This window comes from Pleurodeles waltl, chromosome 5, assembly GCF_031143425.1.
Source record: "Pleurodeles waltl isolate 20211129_DDA chromosome 5, aPleWal1.hap1.20221129, whole genome shotgun sequence".
NCBI classification, from domain to species: Eukaryota; Metazoa; Chordata; class Amphibia; order Caudata; family Salamandridae; genus Pleurodeles; species Pleurodeles waltl.
In genome coordinates this window covers 1,532,795,320-1,532,814,659 of record NC_090444.1, presented here as the reverse complement: position 1 = coordinate 1,532,814,659, position 19,340 = coordinate 1,532,795,320, and the positions used below count along the sequence as shown (strand labels likewise).

The window sequence follows — 19,340 nt, the reverse complement described above, 5'->3', positions numbered from 1 at the left end:
TATTTCATTTGATGGAATTGTTCTAAGGTCCATATGAATGAAATTCCAAATCCTGTGGACTGTTCAGGAGAAAGAATACTTCAGTGTTTTTGGATTTCTACATGGTTGGTGCTTTGAGGAGAAGGATGTCCATGCTCCTTTATTTTTGCTGGCCACCAGAGATCATCAGGTTTTGTGTGAATGGTTGTATGTAAGTTCACAGAAAAGTGATTTAATGGAATGGAGTGACATTACTGAGAATCAATTATTTATTTTAAGTGGTGTCATGGAAACCTTCAGGATGAATGGCATTTACCATTTCACATACATCTGCGTTAGTCCCCAGTGCCTCTAAGTAGAGCCTTATGGGTGATGCATGCAACTTTAAAGATGTCCCTTGTTTCCATGGGGATCCACATCTAGAATATTTGAATAGGGAAGATATAGTAACATTTTCTAGCACCAGTGACCAGTCTAGTGGCTACAGATGAGGTTGTTTTCAGGGGAATCACTTATGCTGGGAATTTCCTTCAGTATGGAGATATCAAAAGCCAAGCTTGACTGAAGAAGGACTGTTCAACTTGTTGGCATATGAGACTGATGAGGACTGTTTGGTATCTCAAAGTCATTGGATTAGGAATTGTTCTTCTTTGGCTAGATTATACATTTAGGTGGTTATTCCATATGAAGCCCAGAGTTTTAGCTGAGTCTGCGTTTGTCAAATATTTCAAATTCCAAGAGGTCAGTGAAATTTCTTTGTACTCAGTTGTTGGATCAATGGCGACTGTTTTACTCAGTTTTATCTGCCTGCTTTGATTCAGGATCTGCATGTCCTGCACGTAATTTATGAGTAAATAAATACACATGCCTCACAGCATCAAGACTCATCATTAATGTTTTATTATCTCGTAAATGTTCCTAAAATCGCTTCCTCCTTTCTTTCTCTGATTGAATATGTTTCGTTTGCCTTTGAAAACCAAAATATCAAAATCTTTATCTAGTTTATGCATACTTAAGCCTGTTTGTCCAGCTCTGTGTCTGGTCAGCACCTATATAAAGCGCTTTTAAAACAATGGCGGTGTTAGATAACTTCGCTAAAGCATTGTTTGTTTGAGGGTGTTAGCAAACTGATTTAATTTGACATAAATTATGGTTTCTTGCAAATATATTTGAATTCTTTCACTACCAAGATCAATCAGTTTTTCTCTTTCACAAAACCGTAATGTTATGACCACCTATTTAAAGATGTAATGTGAAGTTTAGTAAAAGTTTCCATTGCAAGTGTGTATGAACATTAACTGCGGTGTACCAATTACTACAGTGTATTTGCAAAGGCTGTATCTGGTCCCTTGCATAAACAAGTTTCAGAAGCAAACTCGCAGATTTAGGAACCTCAATTGTTCTTTTCTTCGGGCACGTGTCGTGACAAGACTTCTTATCAGACCTCATCAGTAACACAATTTTCTTTTTGTGGCACCCAGGGCTGACTCAACAATGGATGAGCACTGCCACCAAAACGCTTTGCACGAGCAAATACAAAAAATAAAGTTCGCATCTTTATGTACATATGGTAATATTTTAATGGAGAATACGTCAATTATGTTTTTGTTCAAGGTCAAGGAACTGGAAGAGGGTAAAACGTATGTTTTCCAAATCCGTGCAGTAAATGCATCCGGCCCAGGCAAACCATCCGAAGTTTCTGAACCAGTGCTTGCTCAGGCCAGACCAGGTACGGCCTTTCTGATATTTTTCTAAAGAAATCAATTTATTTTAAACACTGTAGGGATTTCAGTTTGAACATATTCCGAAGTTTTGGAAAAAATGCACTTAATGTAATATGATTTCTGACACCAGTTAACTGATTGCCAATCCTTTAATTCTGATGGAAATTGCTAGATCAGGTTTCAGGTGTAATCTTACAATCTCACAAACATGTACACGTGGACTAACTTACCAGGAATTCTGAAAACCTAAAGCCTGAGGTTATGAACTCAAGGAACCTTGAAGAAATCATTGATAACTTCTCTGCAAGTTGACTGCAAAACTCATTAAAATCCGACTTGTCACTTTGCAATGACGTACATATCACATTCAAGGACCATACTTCAACTAATATAATTTTAAAATCACACAAACCATTCGTTCAAAACACATTCTAGTTCTTAGGAAAAACGTCCTGCTCAGCAGCGAAGGTGTCAATTCTCACACTCTCTTTTCTATTAGAACATCATTGAATCACGTACTTTATTTAAAGTACATCATTTACAATGACTTTTGGTAAACATTTTAATGCTTTTATTTAGGACAGCGATTCCACTCAAACATGGTTACTGATTCCAGTGTTAGAATGGTGATTTTTAACATGTGATTATTGGTCTTATAAAGTGTTGATTCCTTGACAAGGCCAATAGGGTTGCATCAAATTATAATGTGGTGATCCCCTTGACAAAGACACAATGCTTCCTTATATTTTGATGTAGTAAACCCCTGACAAAGCCCAGAGGTCTCTTTTATTTGAACTACCACCCCCATTTTTGTGATATTTTGCCTGGTGTCGAGGAGAGGGAGTACTGTGAATTGGGGGTCATAATCCAGTGACCATCCAGTGTGATTTCAGAATGTCAACAAAGCTAATTCCACATGCCTGATGTGTATATTTATAAATGAATATACAGTATTGAATCATGTGTGTGCCTGTGTGTAATAAATGTGCTTTCTTGTTGCACAGAAAAGGGCAGGCTGAAAATTCATTTATCAAGTGTTATTTTCGGTTACCAGCAAATGATGATTACTTACCCACACAACCTCTCCTGAGTAGACCTTGGCCTGTTCTGCTTCGATATCCTGAGAGAGTCAAGTGCAACAATGGGGGGCTTGGTTCAAAGAAAGGATCCAATTGTGGACCGATTACTTGCCCATGCCTCACATCCTGCACAACTAATAACACTGTTTCTTACATTGATGTCCATTCTAACTCATTCCATTCCACTCCACTTCACCCCACTCCAATTTACCATACCCCACTCCAATTTACCATACCCCACTCCAATTTAACGTATTCCACACCACCCCAAGCTGCCTTACTGCAATCTACCTTATCCAAACCTTCCCACTCCAATCTACCCCATTCCAATTTACCCCATTCCAATCTACTCCACTTCACTCTAGTTTACCCCACCCTCACTCCAATCTACCCCACCATATCACAATGCACCCCACACCACTCTATTAACCACCACTCCAACTTACTCCATTCCAATCTTTCCCACTTCACTCCAATCTCCCCCACTCCAAACTATGCCACTCCTATCTATCTTACTCCAATTTACCCCACTCCACTTCAGGCTATTCCTCCACCCTCCAATCTCCCCCACTCCGCTCTAATCTACCACAGTGCACCCCACTCCAATCTACCGGACTCCACTCCAGTCTACCCTACCCCAATCTACTCCACTCCACCCAAATTCACCCATTTCAATTTACCTCAATCTAATCTACTCCACTCAGCTCTAATCTACCCAAATCTAATCTATTCCTTACCTCTCCAATCTACTCCACTCCCCCAGTCAACCACACTCCACTGCAGTCTAATCTACCCCACTACAAAATACTGTATCCCACTCCACCCCAAGCTGCCTTACTGCAATCTACCTTATCCAAACCTTCCCACTCCAATCTACCCCATTCCAATTTACCCCATTCCAATCTACTCCACTTCACTCTAGTTTACCCCACCCTCACTCCAATCTACCCCACCATATCACAATGTACCCCACACCACTCTATTAACCACCACTCTAACTTACTCCTTTTCAATCTTTCCCACTTCACTCCAGTCTCCCCCACTCCAAACTATGCCACTCCTATCTATCTTACTCCAATTTACCCCACTCCACTTCAGGCTATTCCTCCACCCTCCAATCTCCCCCACTCCGCTCTAATCTACCACAGTGCACCCCACTCCAATCTACCGGACTCCACTCCAGTCTACCCTACCCCAATCTACTCCACTCCACCTAAATTCACCCAGTTCAATTTACGTCAATCCAATCTACTCCACTCAGCTCTAATCTACCCAAATCTAATCTATTCCTTACCACTCCAATCTACTCCACTCCCCCAGTCAACCACACTCCACTGCAGTCTAATCTACCCCACTACAAAATACCCCAATCTTTGCCCACTCCATTCCATTCTACCAGACTGTAATCCATCCAATCTACTCCACTCCAATCTGACCCACTTCACTCCACTCCAACCTTCCCATCTCCACTCAAGTCTAGCCCAGTTCATTCTACTCCACTTCAAACTACCTTCCTCTAATCCACCCAGTCTTCCCTACTCCACCCTGATCTACCCTACTATACTTCACTCCAATCTACCTCACTTTGCTTTTCCCCAATCTATCTCACTCCTCTCCTACTCCACTCCACCCCAATCTAAAACACTCCATTCTACTCCACCCAATCTTCCCCACCCAAATGCACTCCATACTGCCACATGCCACTGAAATCTACCCCACTCTGTCCCATCAACCAACTTCACCCCACTCCACCCCACTCTACCCTGCTCCACTCCCCACCAAACTTCCCTACTAGAATCAACCCCTTCCAAACCATCCCACTCTAGTCCACCCCAGTGTACTCCACTCTAATACACTCCAATCCACTTTAACCTACCCTAACCCAATTTAGGCCACTCCAATCTACCCCACCCAAGCCAATCTACCCCCATACCACTGTATCCAAGTCCACTCCAACCTACTCCAGTCCAACCTTTCACAGTCCAATCCCAATCTTCCCCACTTCTCTCCAATCTACCCCAATCCAAACTACTACACTCCTATCTATCTCCCTCCAATCTACCCCTCTTCACCCCAACCTACATTACCATAATCCACCAATCTATCCCACTCCATCCTGTCCTACTCCAACCAATATACCCCACTACACTCCAATCTATTCCTCCACACTCCAATCTCTCCCACTCCAATTCAATCTACTCTAACATATCCCATGCCATATCTACCCCACTCCACTCCGATCCATCCCAACCCAGTCTACACCACCCCACCTCATTCTATCACAATGCAATCTACCTTACTCTTTTCTCCCAATGTACTTCACTCTACTTCACCCCACTCTACACCAACCTTCCCCACTCTCCCAATCGACCCCACTCCACTCCAGTCCAATTTAACCCACTCAAAACTACCCCAATCTAAACCCACACTCCGTTCTATTCTACCCTAAAATACTCCACCCAAGCAAACCCACTCCAGTCTACCCCACTCAACTCTAATCAACCTGACTCTGCTCCATTCTACATCATTCCACTCCAGTCTACCCCAATCCACCTCACTCCACTCCTCCCGACTTCACTCTAATCTACCCAAATACATCTAACTTCATTCAACTCCAATCGATGATGATCTTCCCTGTTCCTATCTACCCCACTCTAATGTACTCCACTCTAATATACCCCAATTTACTCCTTTCCAATCGACCCTACTCCACTCAATCTACCCCACCCACTGCAACCTACCCCAATTCAGTCTAACCCACTCCAATCTAGTAAACTGTTCTACCCAACTCCCCACTCCAATCTACCCCACTCCATCCCACCCCATGCTACCCAAATCCACCACACTCCATTCTACCTTAGTCCACCCCGCTCCATTCTAACTGACTCCAGCCCTACTCCACTCTATACCATTCTACCCCATTCCACTCTACCCCACTCTAGTCTATGCCACTCCACTCCACCTCACCCCACTCCATACCACAAACTTTTAGCCATGCTGCACAACAGGCACATTGGTGTACAACAGGGCTATAGGCCTGTAGCTCTCACATAAGTAAGACCTATTGATTTTGCCAATGCGTGTTTATAGAGGGCAATTACAACCTTAAATGCTGTTTTTAGACAATGGCTCCATTGTCATTTACCTTTGTTTACAAAGTGCTGCAGATTTATTTTTACAAACAGTTGCATTCATTTTATGAAGTAATTCTCACATCTACTATTTTTTATAATGAATGATTTTGGTTTGTATAGAAATGCATATTATTCATACATTTACTATTTTCAATAATGCGAAAGATCATAAAGTCTAAAACAAGACAGCATAATAATGCCATTTACATTTTATACCTTAGGCATTGAAGAAGTTACAACAGGTGTGGATGAAGAAGGTAAGATTTACCTTTCGTTTAACTGCAAAGAAAAGACAGATGCCTCCCAGTTTACTTGGTGCAAATCCTATGAAGAAATTTCTGATGAATCTAAATTCAGCGTTGAAACAGTGGCGGAAAAGTAAGTGTTGTAGCAAAGAGTAATAATCTGAAGTAGACCATCTAATTTCATGGGATCTATTTGACATAATCAATAATGTTCCACATTTATTTCTTAGCTCTAAACTATACTTCAAAAATCCAGACAAATCGGATTTAGGAACCTACTCCGTTGCTGTTAGTGACACAGAGGGCATTTCATCTAGTTATGTGATGGATGCGGACGGTAAGACATTTTTTAGTGATCCATTGTTTTCTTAATAAAATTAACCTTTTGAGTAATTTTCAGTGATTAGTGGGAAATATTTGAAATTTTTTCAAAAATGTTCTCGATTAATAATTTTGTTCTCCTGAGACAGTGCTTGGGACTGAGACAGGATTTTATTATTTAAAAGCAAATACCAGGACATCTAATAATGGCTGAAATGTGTCCTTGTGTTTGCTACACGAGACCTGTGTACTCACATTAGATCATTGTGTGACTTAGCGAAGAACGTGAAAATAATGCTAGATAATATTCCCAACTGGAATTCTTCCATGCTTGAGCTATTAAGTAAAGATAATGGGATTGCATTTCTTGAGTTTAAATACAACATGTGATGTTCAATAATGTGGCTTCATGCCGCTATGTCTTAAAGAAGCTGCATATGTACATCAGTTACGCAGCAGTGCATCATCGCTTTGTAATGAGTGTGGACTAACGCTTTAAAAGGATTGCTACACCTAAAATGTTAATCTCCTTCTATGAGGTGGGAGAATACATTACACATGAACCAGACATAAGGCATTCTTGTTTTTTGGAAGCCAAACTTTGCAAGTCTAAGCGGCCATGTGTTTCTCACATTTAAAATGTTCATCTACTTCTAGGAGATGCGATTATGGAAACACAACAGTTGCATGGAATGGTCAAGTTTGGTTTCCACAAAAAAGAATGCCATATGTCTGGTGGCTATTTTATGAATATTTTTACCTGCAGTAATATGCCAATGGTAATATAAAAAGTCATGAGGGATCTGAGGGGTTTGCATCTACGTCTGTACTATGAAAGCTGAACAGAACTTGTAGAAAGGCATTATTAGAAATTGGGATTCTGGTTGACTGAGGTATGAGCCCTGGTCAAAGAGCAAGCACAACTCTAGCCTGGGTTAGTGTCAGGGAACACTAAATTAACCTGTGCTCACCCTCAGGTAGTCTGGCACAGAACAGGCAGGCTTAACGTAGAGGCAGTGTGTAAAGTATTTGTGCAACACTTCAAACAGTAAAACAGTAAAAAAATAAAACTGCAACACCAAAAGATTCCATACCAGGTTGGAAACATAGAGCAAAATTGAATTAATAAGATGACTAAAACAATACCAAAATGACAAAAATCCAGTTAGTAGAACCAGAGTTATGAAGTTTTAAATGATAAATTGCAATATAGTGCCTAAAAGCATAAAGCACCAACCACAGCTATCTGATTAGTCAACCAAGAAGAGTAATTCTCACATAACCCTCTGTCCCTAGGCTAGACCATGCCACACAAAAAAAAACTGGGCAAGCAAGGGGGATAAAGTAAATATGTCTTATTTACACAATGAAACACAAATTATTATTGGAGATACATATTTCTTCAAAAACTAGTTATCATGAATCTTCTTGGAAGTTCCAGAATTATGATGTAATGCCCTCACCTAGGGGTGTATTTTTTTATAATCCAGATGTGAAACATATGACATATAACTTTTGACAAACATAAATGACAATCATTCCTTACCGAATCCCTTGCGGCTTCCCAAATTGAGAAAAGATGGTTCCAACCAGTTCTTATGGGTAAACAATCCACCCAAGGTAGTCCAACATATGCCAAGGTTTCTGGGTTGGAAAAATCTCCTAATTACGTGGCTCAGCCTAGTCTAACTAAATGTAAATTTTTGTGGGAGAATACATTACACATGAACCAGACAAAAGGCATTCCTGTTTTTTGGAAGCCAAACTTTGCAAGTCTAAGCGGCCATGTGTTTCTCACATTTAAAATGTTCATCTACTTCTAGGAGATGCGATTATGGAAACAATACAGTTGCATGGACCAGTCAAGTTTGGTTTCCACAAAAAATAATACCATATGTCTGGTGCTTGTTTTATGAATATTTTTACCTGCAGTGATATGCCAATGGTAATATAAAAAGTCATAAGGGATCTGAGGTGTTTGCATCAACGTCTATACTATGAAAGCTGAACAGAACTTTTAGAAAGGCATTATTAGAAATTGGGATTCTGGTTGACTGAGCTATGAGCCCTGGTCAAGCAGCAAACACAACTCTAGTCTGGGTCAGTGTCAGGGAACCCTAAATTAACCTGTGCTCACCCTCAGTTAGTTTGGCACAGAGCAGGCAGGCTTAACTTAGAGGCAGTGTGTAAAGTATTTGTTCAACACTTCAAACAGTAAAACAGTAAAACAATAAAACTGCAACACCAAAAGATTCCATACCAGGTTGGAAACATAGAGCAAAATGGAATTAATAAGATGACTAAAACAATACCAAAATGACAAAAATCCAGTTAGTAGAACCAGAGTTATGAATTATTAAAGGATAAATTGCAATATAGTGCTAAAAGCATAAAGCACCAACCACAGCTTTTTGATTAGTCAACCAAGAAGAGTAATTCTCACATAACCCTCCGTCCCTAGGCTACACCATACCACACAAAAAACAAACTGGGCAAGCAAGTATGTCTTATTTACACAATGAAACACAAATTATTATTGGAGATACATATTTCTTCAAAAACTAGTTATCATGAATCTTCTTGGAAGTTCCAGAATTATGATGTAATACCCTCACCTAGGGGTGTAATTGTTTATAATCCAGATGTGAAACATATGACATATACCTTTTGACAAACATAAATAACAAACAATCATTCCTTACCGAATTCCTTGCGGCTTCCCAAATCCAGAAACGATGGTTCCAACCAGTTCTTGTGGGTAAACAATCCACCCAAGGTAGTCCAACATATGCCAAGGTTTCTGGGTTGAAAAATCTCCTAATTACGTGGCTCAGCCTAGTCTAACTAAATGTTAATTTTTGTAGTCAGGACTGCTTAGAAATTGTTGATGCATTTCGGTCCATGGAAATTCAGCCTCATCAGGATGATGGGAGGCAAAAAAAACTTACAATTCTAATATGTTGATAAATCAATTTTTCTATTAAAGTTTTTCCACTCTCGACTAATTTAATTCCACTCAGAGGTGTTGCTATAAAGTAGGCTGGATTATTTCATAGATTTCCAGTCTTTGTGATGCCCCTGGGTCAAACATGCAAAGTGCTCTGACGTTAGGAATGCAGCTTCTTTCGAATCCAACATGTGTGAGCCATAGCTATCTGGTCATGCTGGACCAGATCAAGATGACAGCGAAGGATGGGTCAGATACAGTCCCAGATTAGACCAGGTGAAATTTTACTTTCTCAAGAATTGTGCCAAGAAGTTTGCCAGGAGCAAGGAGAGAATTGCTGGCGATGGTCAGTGGGGCACAAGAAGCAGGCCAGGTGTTGCAGACGTATGGGCTGCGGCATTGCGGTTGTATTCCACACGAGTAGAAGATGCTTGCTGTGCAAAGAGATAAACTTGCAGCAGCTTGTGCTGGATTTCCAGGTGATCAAAGAGGTTCTGAATTGAGTGGTTCTGTTCGCATTTGCAAGGAGCCCAATAGCTTGACTTAAAGAGCTCAAGAACCACTTCCCAGGGCCCTGAACCTAAGAGACACCTCTTGGGATTCAGGAGCCATTGAAGATGGGTCCATGAGCAATGGGGGGGGGGCTGTTGTGTCCCTGAGGCTCAGATCAGGAGGCCAGCAGACTAGACCTTGGAGTTACTCCAGGTTCCTGGGTTCAAGATGGGTTCCAGGTCCAGTTCTACCCCTTCAGACAAGAGGGCAGCAGGTAAGTACAGCAAGGCAGCAGTCCAACAGAGTGGTAGACCTTTCAGCAGCACAGCAGTTCTTTTCCTTGCAAAGTATCCACAAGCCCAGAACATGTACTGAAGGGATGATGTTTGGGGTCCAGGCTTATAATGAGTGGTGCATTTGAAGAGGGGGGGACTTCAAAGACAGGCCTTTGAAGTGCCCAGAGGTCCTGCCCTTCTTTCCCTGGCTCAAGATTCACTACAAGGGGTATGCAGCCCTTTGTGTGGGGAAATGACTCAGCCTCTTCGAATGTAAGTAAGGCTGGGTCCAGCTCCTCCTTCCATTATTGCCAGGATAGCCAATCAAGTCACACCTAAGCTCCCACTGTGTGTGGCTCTCTAGAGAGAATAAACCAATCTCAGCTGTCACCCACTCCAGACTTGATCAGAGACAGGCGGCCAATACCAAATGGCTAAAGTAAGAAAATCCCAACTTTCTACAAGTGGCATTTTCAGAATTGCAACTGTGAATCCAACTTCATCATGAGTCTGGATTTTAAATTGTGATTCCAGAGACCCCAAAGGAAAGTCGCTGTCTTTACAATTGGGAATTGCACTTATAAAGTGTAATAAGGTGATCCCAATGTTATCCTATGGGAGTGATTGCCAGTGCAATAGTGAAAAACGATTTTGGAAGTTTTTCACCACCAGGACATGCAAAACTTAAAAGTAAATGCCCTGCCTTTTAAATACATTGTACCCTGTCCTCTGAGTTGCCTAGGGCCTACCTTAGGGGTGACATATATATACAAAGGGAAAGTTTGGACCTGGTAAAAGTGTTATTGTTCCATGTCGACATGGTAGTGTGAAACTGCAATCAGGTTCTGCAATGGCAGGCCAGAGGCGTGGTTAAAGGGCTACTTAAATTGATGACACATCAGTGCTGCAGGCCCACTACTAGAGTTTAATTCACCGGCCCTAGGTACAGGTAGTACCACTTAACTAGGGACTACATATGCCAATATGGTACAAGCCAGTGTTACCATGTGTTAAGGCGAGAACGTGTGCACTTTTGCACTGGTTAGCAGTGATAAAGTATCCAGAGTCATAAAGCCAACAAAAACTAATTTAGCAAAAGGGGGAGGTGGATGGAACATTGTTTGGGGTTGATGCTGCAGAAAGGGCTATTTTCCAACAGTCATTCCATACAAAACAAAACTTTAAAAGTTCCACATATTTAATTACTAGAAAGCTGTGTAGGTTTAGCAAGGACAAGATTATGGATTCATGCCTATACAGAGTTGTTATGAATCTGGCTATTCCCTTTTATGTGTTTGGAAATCTGGCAATTAGGACCTCTCAAAGGCTCAAAGGCAAGTTATAACAACAATGAAGGAATGAGAACTGCAATCACTTTATCACAAAGTATCTTAAGTCCACCTCCCTCATCCTCATCAAAGTCCTCACTAATGAAGTGGCTTGCATCTCAAAGATAGCAAAACTAGTTGCAAATCTTCCAGAGATGCAAGCCCCAAACCCTCTTTCAGAGTCTGAAGCAAGTCTGAGGCAAGGGTCGCTCCCCTTGGGGGAAAATTATATTTTGGCCATTTCTGCCCCCTTTGGGGGCAGATTTTCCTATTTTGATGAGGCCAATCTGCCCCCAAGGGGGGTAGAAACCACTAGACACCAGGGATTTTTTTTATTTTTTATTGTTATTGACAAAAGGGAGCGACCCCTTGGGCAAGGGTCACTCCCAGGGGGGGCATTTTTTCGGGAAGGCCTTTTCTGCCCCCCCTGGGGGCAGATCGGCCTACTATTAGGCCGATCTGCCCCCAGGGGGGGCAGAAACCTCTAGGCACCAGGGGCCATTTTTTATTTTTATTTTTTATGTTTCATTTTTTTTTTTTTTTTTGGTGGGGAGCGACCCCTTAGGCAAGGGTCGCTTCCCTTGGGGGAAAATTATATTTTGGCCATTTCTGCCCCCCTTGGGGGCAGATTGGCCTATTTTGATGAGGCCAATCTGCCCCCAAGGGGGGTAGAAACCACTAGACACCAGGGAGTTTTTTCTTTGCGTGAATTTCACGCAAAGGGAGTGACCCCATAGGCAAGGGTCGCCCCCTGGGGGGGAGGGCAATTTATTTTAGGCCATTTCTGCCCCCCTTGGGGGCAGTTCGGCCTATTATTAGGCCGAACTGCCCCCAGGGGGGGGGGCAGAACCCTCTAGGCGCCAGGGCAATTGTTTTTTTTGTGTTTTTTTTTTTTGTTGTTTCTTTTTTTTAGAGATGGGGAGCGACCAATCAGGCAAGGGTCGCTCCCCTGGGGGGCAAATTGTATTTAGGCCATTTCTGCCCCCTTGGGGCAGATTGGCCGATTTTAGGTCAATCTGCCCCCAAGGGGGCAGAAACCACTAGACACCTGGGACTTGTTTTTTGGCGCCAATGTCACGCAGGGGGAGCGACCCCGTAGGCAAGGGTCGCTCCCGGGGCGGGGGTGGGGGCTGGAGGGGGCAAATTTATTTTAGGCCATTTCTGCCCCCCCTGGGGACAGTTCGGCCTATTATTAGGCCGAACTGCCCCCGGGGGGGGGGCAGAACCCTCAGGGCACCAGGGCAAATTTTTTTGTTGTGTTTTTTTTAGATGGGGAGCGACCCATCAGGCAAGGGTCGCTCCCCTGGGGGGCAAATTGTATTTAGGCCATTTCTGCCCCCCTGGGGGCAGATTGGCCGATTTTATGTCAATCTGCCCCCAAGGCAGAAACCACTAGGCGCCTGGGATTTGTTTTTTGGCGCCAATGTCACGCAGGGGGAGCGACCCCGTAGGCAAGGGTCGCTCCCGGGGGGAGGGATCTGGGGGGGCAAATTTATTTTAGGCCATTTCTGCCCCCCCTGGGGACAGATCGGCCTATTATTAGGCCGATCTGCCCCCAGGGGGGGCAGAAACCTCTAGGCGCCAGGGCAATTTTTTTTTTTGTGTTTTATTTTTTTTTGTTCTTTCTTTTTTTAGAGATGGGGAGCGACCCATCAGGCAAGGGTCGCTCCCCTGGGGGGCAAATTGTATTTAGGCCATTTCTGCCCCCCTGGGGGCAGATAGGCCGATTTTAGGTCAATCTGCCCCCAAGGCAGAAACCACTAGGCGCCTGGGATTTGTTTTTTGGCGCCAGTGTCACGCAGGGGAAGCGACCCCGTAGGCAAGGGTCGCTCCCGGGGGGGGGGAGTTGGGGGGGAAATTTATTTTAGGCCATTTCTGCCCCCCCTGGGGGCACATCGGCCTATTATTAGGCCGAACTGCCCCCGGGGGGGGCAGAACCCTCTAGGCACCAGGGCAATTATTTTTTTGTGTTTTTTCTTTTTTTAGAGATGGGGAGCGACCCATCAGGCAAGGGTCGCTCCCCTGGGCGGCAAATTGTATTTAGGCCATTTCTGCCCCCCTTGGGGGCAGATTGGCCGATTTTAGGTCAATCTGCCCCCAAGGGGGCAGAAACCACTAGGCACCTGGGATTTGTTTTTTGACGCCAATGTCACGCAGGGGGAGCGACCCCGTAAGCAAGGGTCGCTCCCGGGGGCAGGGGTGGGGGCAAATTTATTTTAGGCCATTTCTGCCCCCCCTGGGGGCAGTTCGGCCTATTATTAGGCCGAACTGCCCCCAGGGGGGGGGGGGGCAGAACCCTCAGGGCACCAGGGCAAATTTTTTTGTTGTGTTTTTTTTTTTGTTTGTTTGTTTTTTTCGAGATGGGGAGCGACCCATCAGGCAAGGGTCGCTCCCCTGGGGGGCAAATTGTATTTAGGCCATTTCTGCCCCCCTTGGGGGCAGATTGGCCGATTTTAGGTCAATCTGCCCCCAAGGGGGCAGAAACCACTAGGCACCTGGGATTTGTTTTTTGGCGCCAATGTCATGCAGGGGGAGCGACCCCGTAGGCAGGGGTTGTTCCCGGGCAGGGGCAGGGGGGGCTAGGGGGGTCAAATTTATTTTAGGGCATTTCTGCCCCCCCCCCTCCCGGGGCCGGCTGAGCTAGAGGCCAAACTCCACAGGTAGGCACTTTGCAAAAAACACCTCTGTTTTCTGTGAAAAAATATGTTCTGTCCACGTTGTGTTTTGGGCCATTTCCTTTCGTGGGCGCTAGGCCTACCCACAGAAGTGAGGTACCATTTTTATCGAGAGACTTAGGGGAATGCTGGGTGGAAGGAAATTTGTGGCTCCTCTCAGATTCCAGAACTTTCTGCCACAGAAATGTGAGGAACATGTGTTTTTTTAGCCACATTTTGAGGTTTGCAAAGGATTCTGGGTAACAGAACCAGGTCCGAGCCCCGCAAGTCACCCCTCCTTTGATTCCCCTAGGTCTCTGGTTTTCAGAAATGCACAGGTTTGGTAGGTTTCCCTAGGTGCCGGCTGAGCTAGAGGCCAAAATCTACAGGTAGGCACTTCGCAAAAAACACCTCTGTTTTCTTCCAAAATTTTGGATGTGTCCACGTTGCGCTTTGGGGTGTTTCCTGTCGCGGGCGCTAGGCCTACCCACGCAAGTGAGGTATCATTTTTATCGGGAGACTTGGGGGAACGCTGGGTGGCAGGAAATTCGTAGCCCCTCCCAGATTCCAGAACTTTCTGCCACAGAAATGTGAGGAACATGTGTTTTTTTAGCCAAAATTTGAGGTTTGCAAAGGATTCTGGGTAACAGAACCTGGTCCGAGCCCCCCAAGTCACCCCATCTTGGATTCCCCTAGGTCTCTAGTTTTCAGAAATGCACAGGTTTGGTAGGTTTCCCTAGGTGCCGGCTGAGCTAGAGGCCAAAATCTACAGGTAGGCACTTCGCAAAAAACACCTCTGTTTTCTTCCAAAATTTTGGATGTGTCCACGTTGCGCTTTGGGGTGTTTCCTGTCGCGGGCGCTAGGCCTACCCACGCAAGTGAGGTATCATTTTTATCGGGAGACTTGGGGGAACGCTGGGTGGGAGGAAATTCGTAGCCCCTCCCAGATTCCAGAACTTTCTGCCACAGAAATGTGAGGAACATGTGTTTTTTTAGCCAAATTTTGAGGTTTGCAAAGGATTCTGGGTAACAGAACCTGGTCCGAGCCCCCCAAGTCACCCCATCTTGGATTCCCCTAGGTCTCTAGTTTTCAGAAATGCACAGGTTTGGTAGGTTTCCCTAGGTGGCGGCTGAGCTAGAGGCCAAAATCTACAGGTAGGCACTTCGCAAAAAACACCTCTGTTTTCTTCCAAAATTTTTGATGTGTCCACGTTGCGCTTTGGGGTGTTTCCTGTCGCGGGCGCTAGGCCTACCCACACAAGTGAGGTATCATTTTTATCGGGAGACGTGGGGGAACGCTGGGTGGGAGGAAATTTGTGGCTCCTCTCAGATTCCAGAACTTTCTGCCACAGAAATGTGAGGAACATGTGTTTTTTTAGCCAAATTTTGAGGTTTGCAAAGGATTCTGTGTAACAGAACCTGGTCTGAGCCCCGCAAGTCAGCCCTCCTTGGATTCCCCTAGGTCTCTAGTTTTCAGAAATGCACAGGTTTGGTAGGTTTCCCTAGGTGCCGGCTGAGCTAGAGGCCAAAATCTACAGGTAGGCACTTCGCAAAAAACACCTCTGTTTTCTTCCAAAACTTTTGATATGTTCACGTTGCGCTTTGGGGTGTTTCCTGTCGCGGGCGCTAGGCCTACCCACGCAAGTGAGGTATCATTTTTATCGGGAGACTTGGGGGAACGCTGGGTGGAAGGAAATTTGTGGCTCCTCTCAGATTCCAGAACTTTCTGCCACAGAAATGTGAGGAACATGTGTTTTTTTATCCAAATTTTGAGGTTTGCAAAGGATTCTGGGTAACAGAACCTGGTCCGAGCCCCGCAAGTCACCCCTCCTTGGATTCCCCTAGGTCCCTAGTTTTCAGAAATGCACAGGTTTGGTAGGTTTCCCTAGGTGCCGGCTGAGCTAGAGGCCAAAATCTACAGGTAGGCACTTCGCAAAAAACACCTCTGTTTTCTTCCAAAAAATTTTATGTGTCCACGTTGTGCTTTGGGGTGTTTCCTGTCGCGGGCGCTAGGCCTACCCACACAAGTGAGGTATCATTTTTATCAGGAGACTTGGGGGAACGCTGGGTGGAAGGAAATTTGTGGCTCCTCTCAGATTCCAGAACTTTCTGCCACAGAAATGTGAGGAACATGTGTTTTTTTAGCCAAATTTTGAGGTTTGCAAAGGATTCTGGGTAACAGAACCTGGTCCGAGCCCCGCAAGTCACCCCTCCTTGGATTCCCCTAGGTCTCTAGTTTTCAGAAATGCACAGGTTTGGTAGGTTTCCCTAGGTGGCGGCTGAGCTAGAGGCCAAAACCTACAGGTAGGCACTTTGCAAAAAACACCTCTGTTTTCTTCCAAAATTTTGGATGTGTCCACGTTGCGCTTTGGGGTGTTTCCTGTCGCGGGCGCTAGGCCTACCCACACAAGTGAGGTATCATTTTTATCGGGAGACTTGTGGGAACGCTGGGTGGAAGGAAATTTGCGGCTCCTCTCAGATTCCAGAACTTTCTGCCACAGAAATGTGAGGAACATGTGTTTTTTTAGCCAAATTTTGAGGTTTGCAAAGGATTCTGGGTAACAGAACCTGGTCCGAGCCCCGCAAGTCACCCCTCCTTGGATTCCCCTAGGTCTCTAGTTTTCAGAAATGCACAGGTTTGGTAGGTTTCCCTAGGTGCCGGCTGAGCCAGAGGCCAAAATCTACAGGTAGGCACTTCGCAAAAAACACCTCTGTTTTCTTCCAAAATTTTGGATGTGTCCACGTTGCGCTTTGGGGGGTTTCCTGTCGCGGGCGCTAGGCCTACCCACGCAAGTGAGGTATCATTTTTATCGGGAGACTTGGGGGAACGCTGAGTGGAAGGAAATTTGTGGCTCCTCTCAGATTCCAGAACTTTCTGCCACAGAAATGTGAGGAACGTGTGTTTTTTTAGCCAAATTTTGAGGTTTGCAAAGGATTCTGGGTAACAGAACCTGGTCCGAGCCCCACAAGTCACCCCTCCTTGGATTCCCCTAGGTCTCTAGTTTTCAGAAATGCACAGGTTTGGTAGGTTTCCCTAGGTGCCGGCTGAGCTAGAGGCCAAAATCTACAGGTAGGCACTTCGCAAAAAACACCTCTGTTTTCTTCCAAAATTTTTGATGTGTCCACGTTGCGCTTTGGGGTGTTTCCTGTCGCCGGCGCTAGGCCTACCCACACAAGTGAGGTATCATTTTTATCGGGAGACTTGGGGGAACGCTGGGTGGAAGGAAATTTGTGGCTCCTCTCAGATTCCAGAACTTTCTGCCACAGAAATGTGAGGAACATGTGTTTTTTTAGCCAAATTTTGAGGTTTGCAAAGGATTCTGGGTAACAGAACCTGGTCCGAGCCCCGCAAGTCACCCCTCCTTGGATTCCCCTAGGTCTCTAGTTTTCAGAAATGCACAGGTTTGGTAGGTTTCCCTAGGTGCCGGCTGAGCTAGAGGCCAAAATCTACAGGTAGACACTTCGCAAAAAACACCTCTGCTTTCTTTAAAAAAAAATGGGATGTGTCCACGTTGCGTTTTGGGGCGTTTCCTGTTGCGGGCGCTAGGCCAACCCACACAAGTGAGGTATCATTTTTATCGGGAGACTTGGGGGAACATAGATTAGCAAAACAAGTGCTATTGCCCCTTGTCTTTCTCTACATTTTTTCCTTCCAAATATAGGAGAGTGTGTAAAAAAGACATCTATTTGAGAAATTCCCTATAATTCACATGCTAGTATGGTCACCCCGGAATTCAGAGATGTGCAAATAACCACTGCTCCTCAGCACCTTATCTTGTGCCCTTTTTGGAAATGCAAAGGTTTTCTTGATAGCAATTTTATACTCTTTATATTTCAGCAAATGAATTGCTGTATACCCGGTATAGAATGAAAACGCACTGCAGGGTGCAGCTCATTTATTGGCTCTGGGTTCCTCGGGTTCTTGATGAACCTACAAGCCCTATATATCCCCGCAACCAGAGGAGTACAGCAGACGTAACAGTATATTGCTTTCCATAATCTGACATTGCAGGAAAAAGTTACAGAGTAAAACGTAGAGAAAAATTGATGTTTTTTTCACCTCAATTTCAATATTTTTCTTTTTCAGCTGTTATTTTCTGTAGGAAACCCTTATAGGATCTACACAAATGACCCCTTGCTGAATTCAGAATTTTCTCTACTTTTCAGAAATGGTTAGGTTTCTGGGATCCAGCATTGGTTTCATGCCCATTCCTGTCACTGACTGGAAGGAGGCTGAAAGCACAAAAAATTGCAAAAATGGGGTATGCCCCAGTAAAATGCCAAAATTGTGTTGAAAAATTGGGTTTTCTGATTCAAGTCTGCCGGTTCCTGAAAGCTAGGAAGCTGCTGTAAACCCTTTGTTGATGCCATTTTCAGGGGGTAATCCACAAGCCTTCTTCTGCAGCCACTTTTTCAATTTTTTTTGAAAAAAACGAACTTTTCACTGTATTTTGGCCAATTTCTTGGCCTCCTTCATGGGAACCCACAAAGTCTGGGTACCTCTAGAATCCCTAGGATGTTGGAAAAAAAGGACGCAAATTTGGCTTGGTTAGCTTATGTGGACAAAAAGTTATAAGGGCCTAAGTGCGAACTGCCCCAAATAGGCAAAAAAAGGCCTGGCACAGGAGGGGGAAAAGGCCTGGCAGCGAAGGGGTTAATTTGGCCTGACATTCCCAAAAAGAACCTGGATATTTGGCTTTCCACATGGGACTTGCTGGTGCAGCACATCTAACAGCTGATATTTTTGTCACTCTGGTGATGTACCCTTCTGTCATTCAAGGCGGATAACTTAAGGGGTGCTATGTAGGAGGTCACAATCTTCATTTGAGATGTGTCTGAGCTTCTTCAGGATCCAATCTACCTCGCTTCTACTATGTAAACTGATTTCTGAGAGGTATCACAGGCAGCTCATCTTTGGTACCTTGCTTAAGCAGCAGTTTTTCCCCAGAGAATTCTTCAACATCAAAATACAAAAATATCAAGAACATTTAGGTTTTCTTTCTAGTTTTAAAAAAAGGAAAGATTAAGATGAAATAATACATACAAAGTAAGGAAACTTGAAATAAACAAGGTTCATTTAATGCAATGGAAAATGTATATTGTTCATGTGTTGGTGAGATAGACCAAGACCTAAGTATCCTCTATTGGAGACCTGCAGTGCA

General features: G+C 44.3%; 1 protein-coding gene across 1 annotated transcript in view; it reads left to right on the top strand.

Annotated features, from left to right (window-relative positions):
• Positions 1–19,340, top strand: part of MYOM2 (myomesin 2) — a 571,331-nt gene that overhangs the window by 306,629 nt on the left and 245,362 nt on the right. The window contains exons 21-23 of the mRNA XM_069235814.1: positions 1,594–1,708; positions 6,138–6,294; positions 6,392–6,498. Of these exons, the coding sequence (XP_069091915.1) occupies positions 1,594–1,708; positions 6,138–6,294; positions 6,392–6,498 (379 nt within the window). The remainder of the gene's footprint in view (positions 1–1,593; positions 1,709–6,137; positions 6,295–6,391; positions 6,499–19,340) is intronic.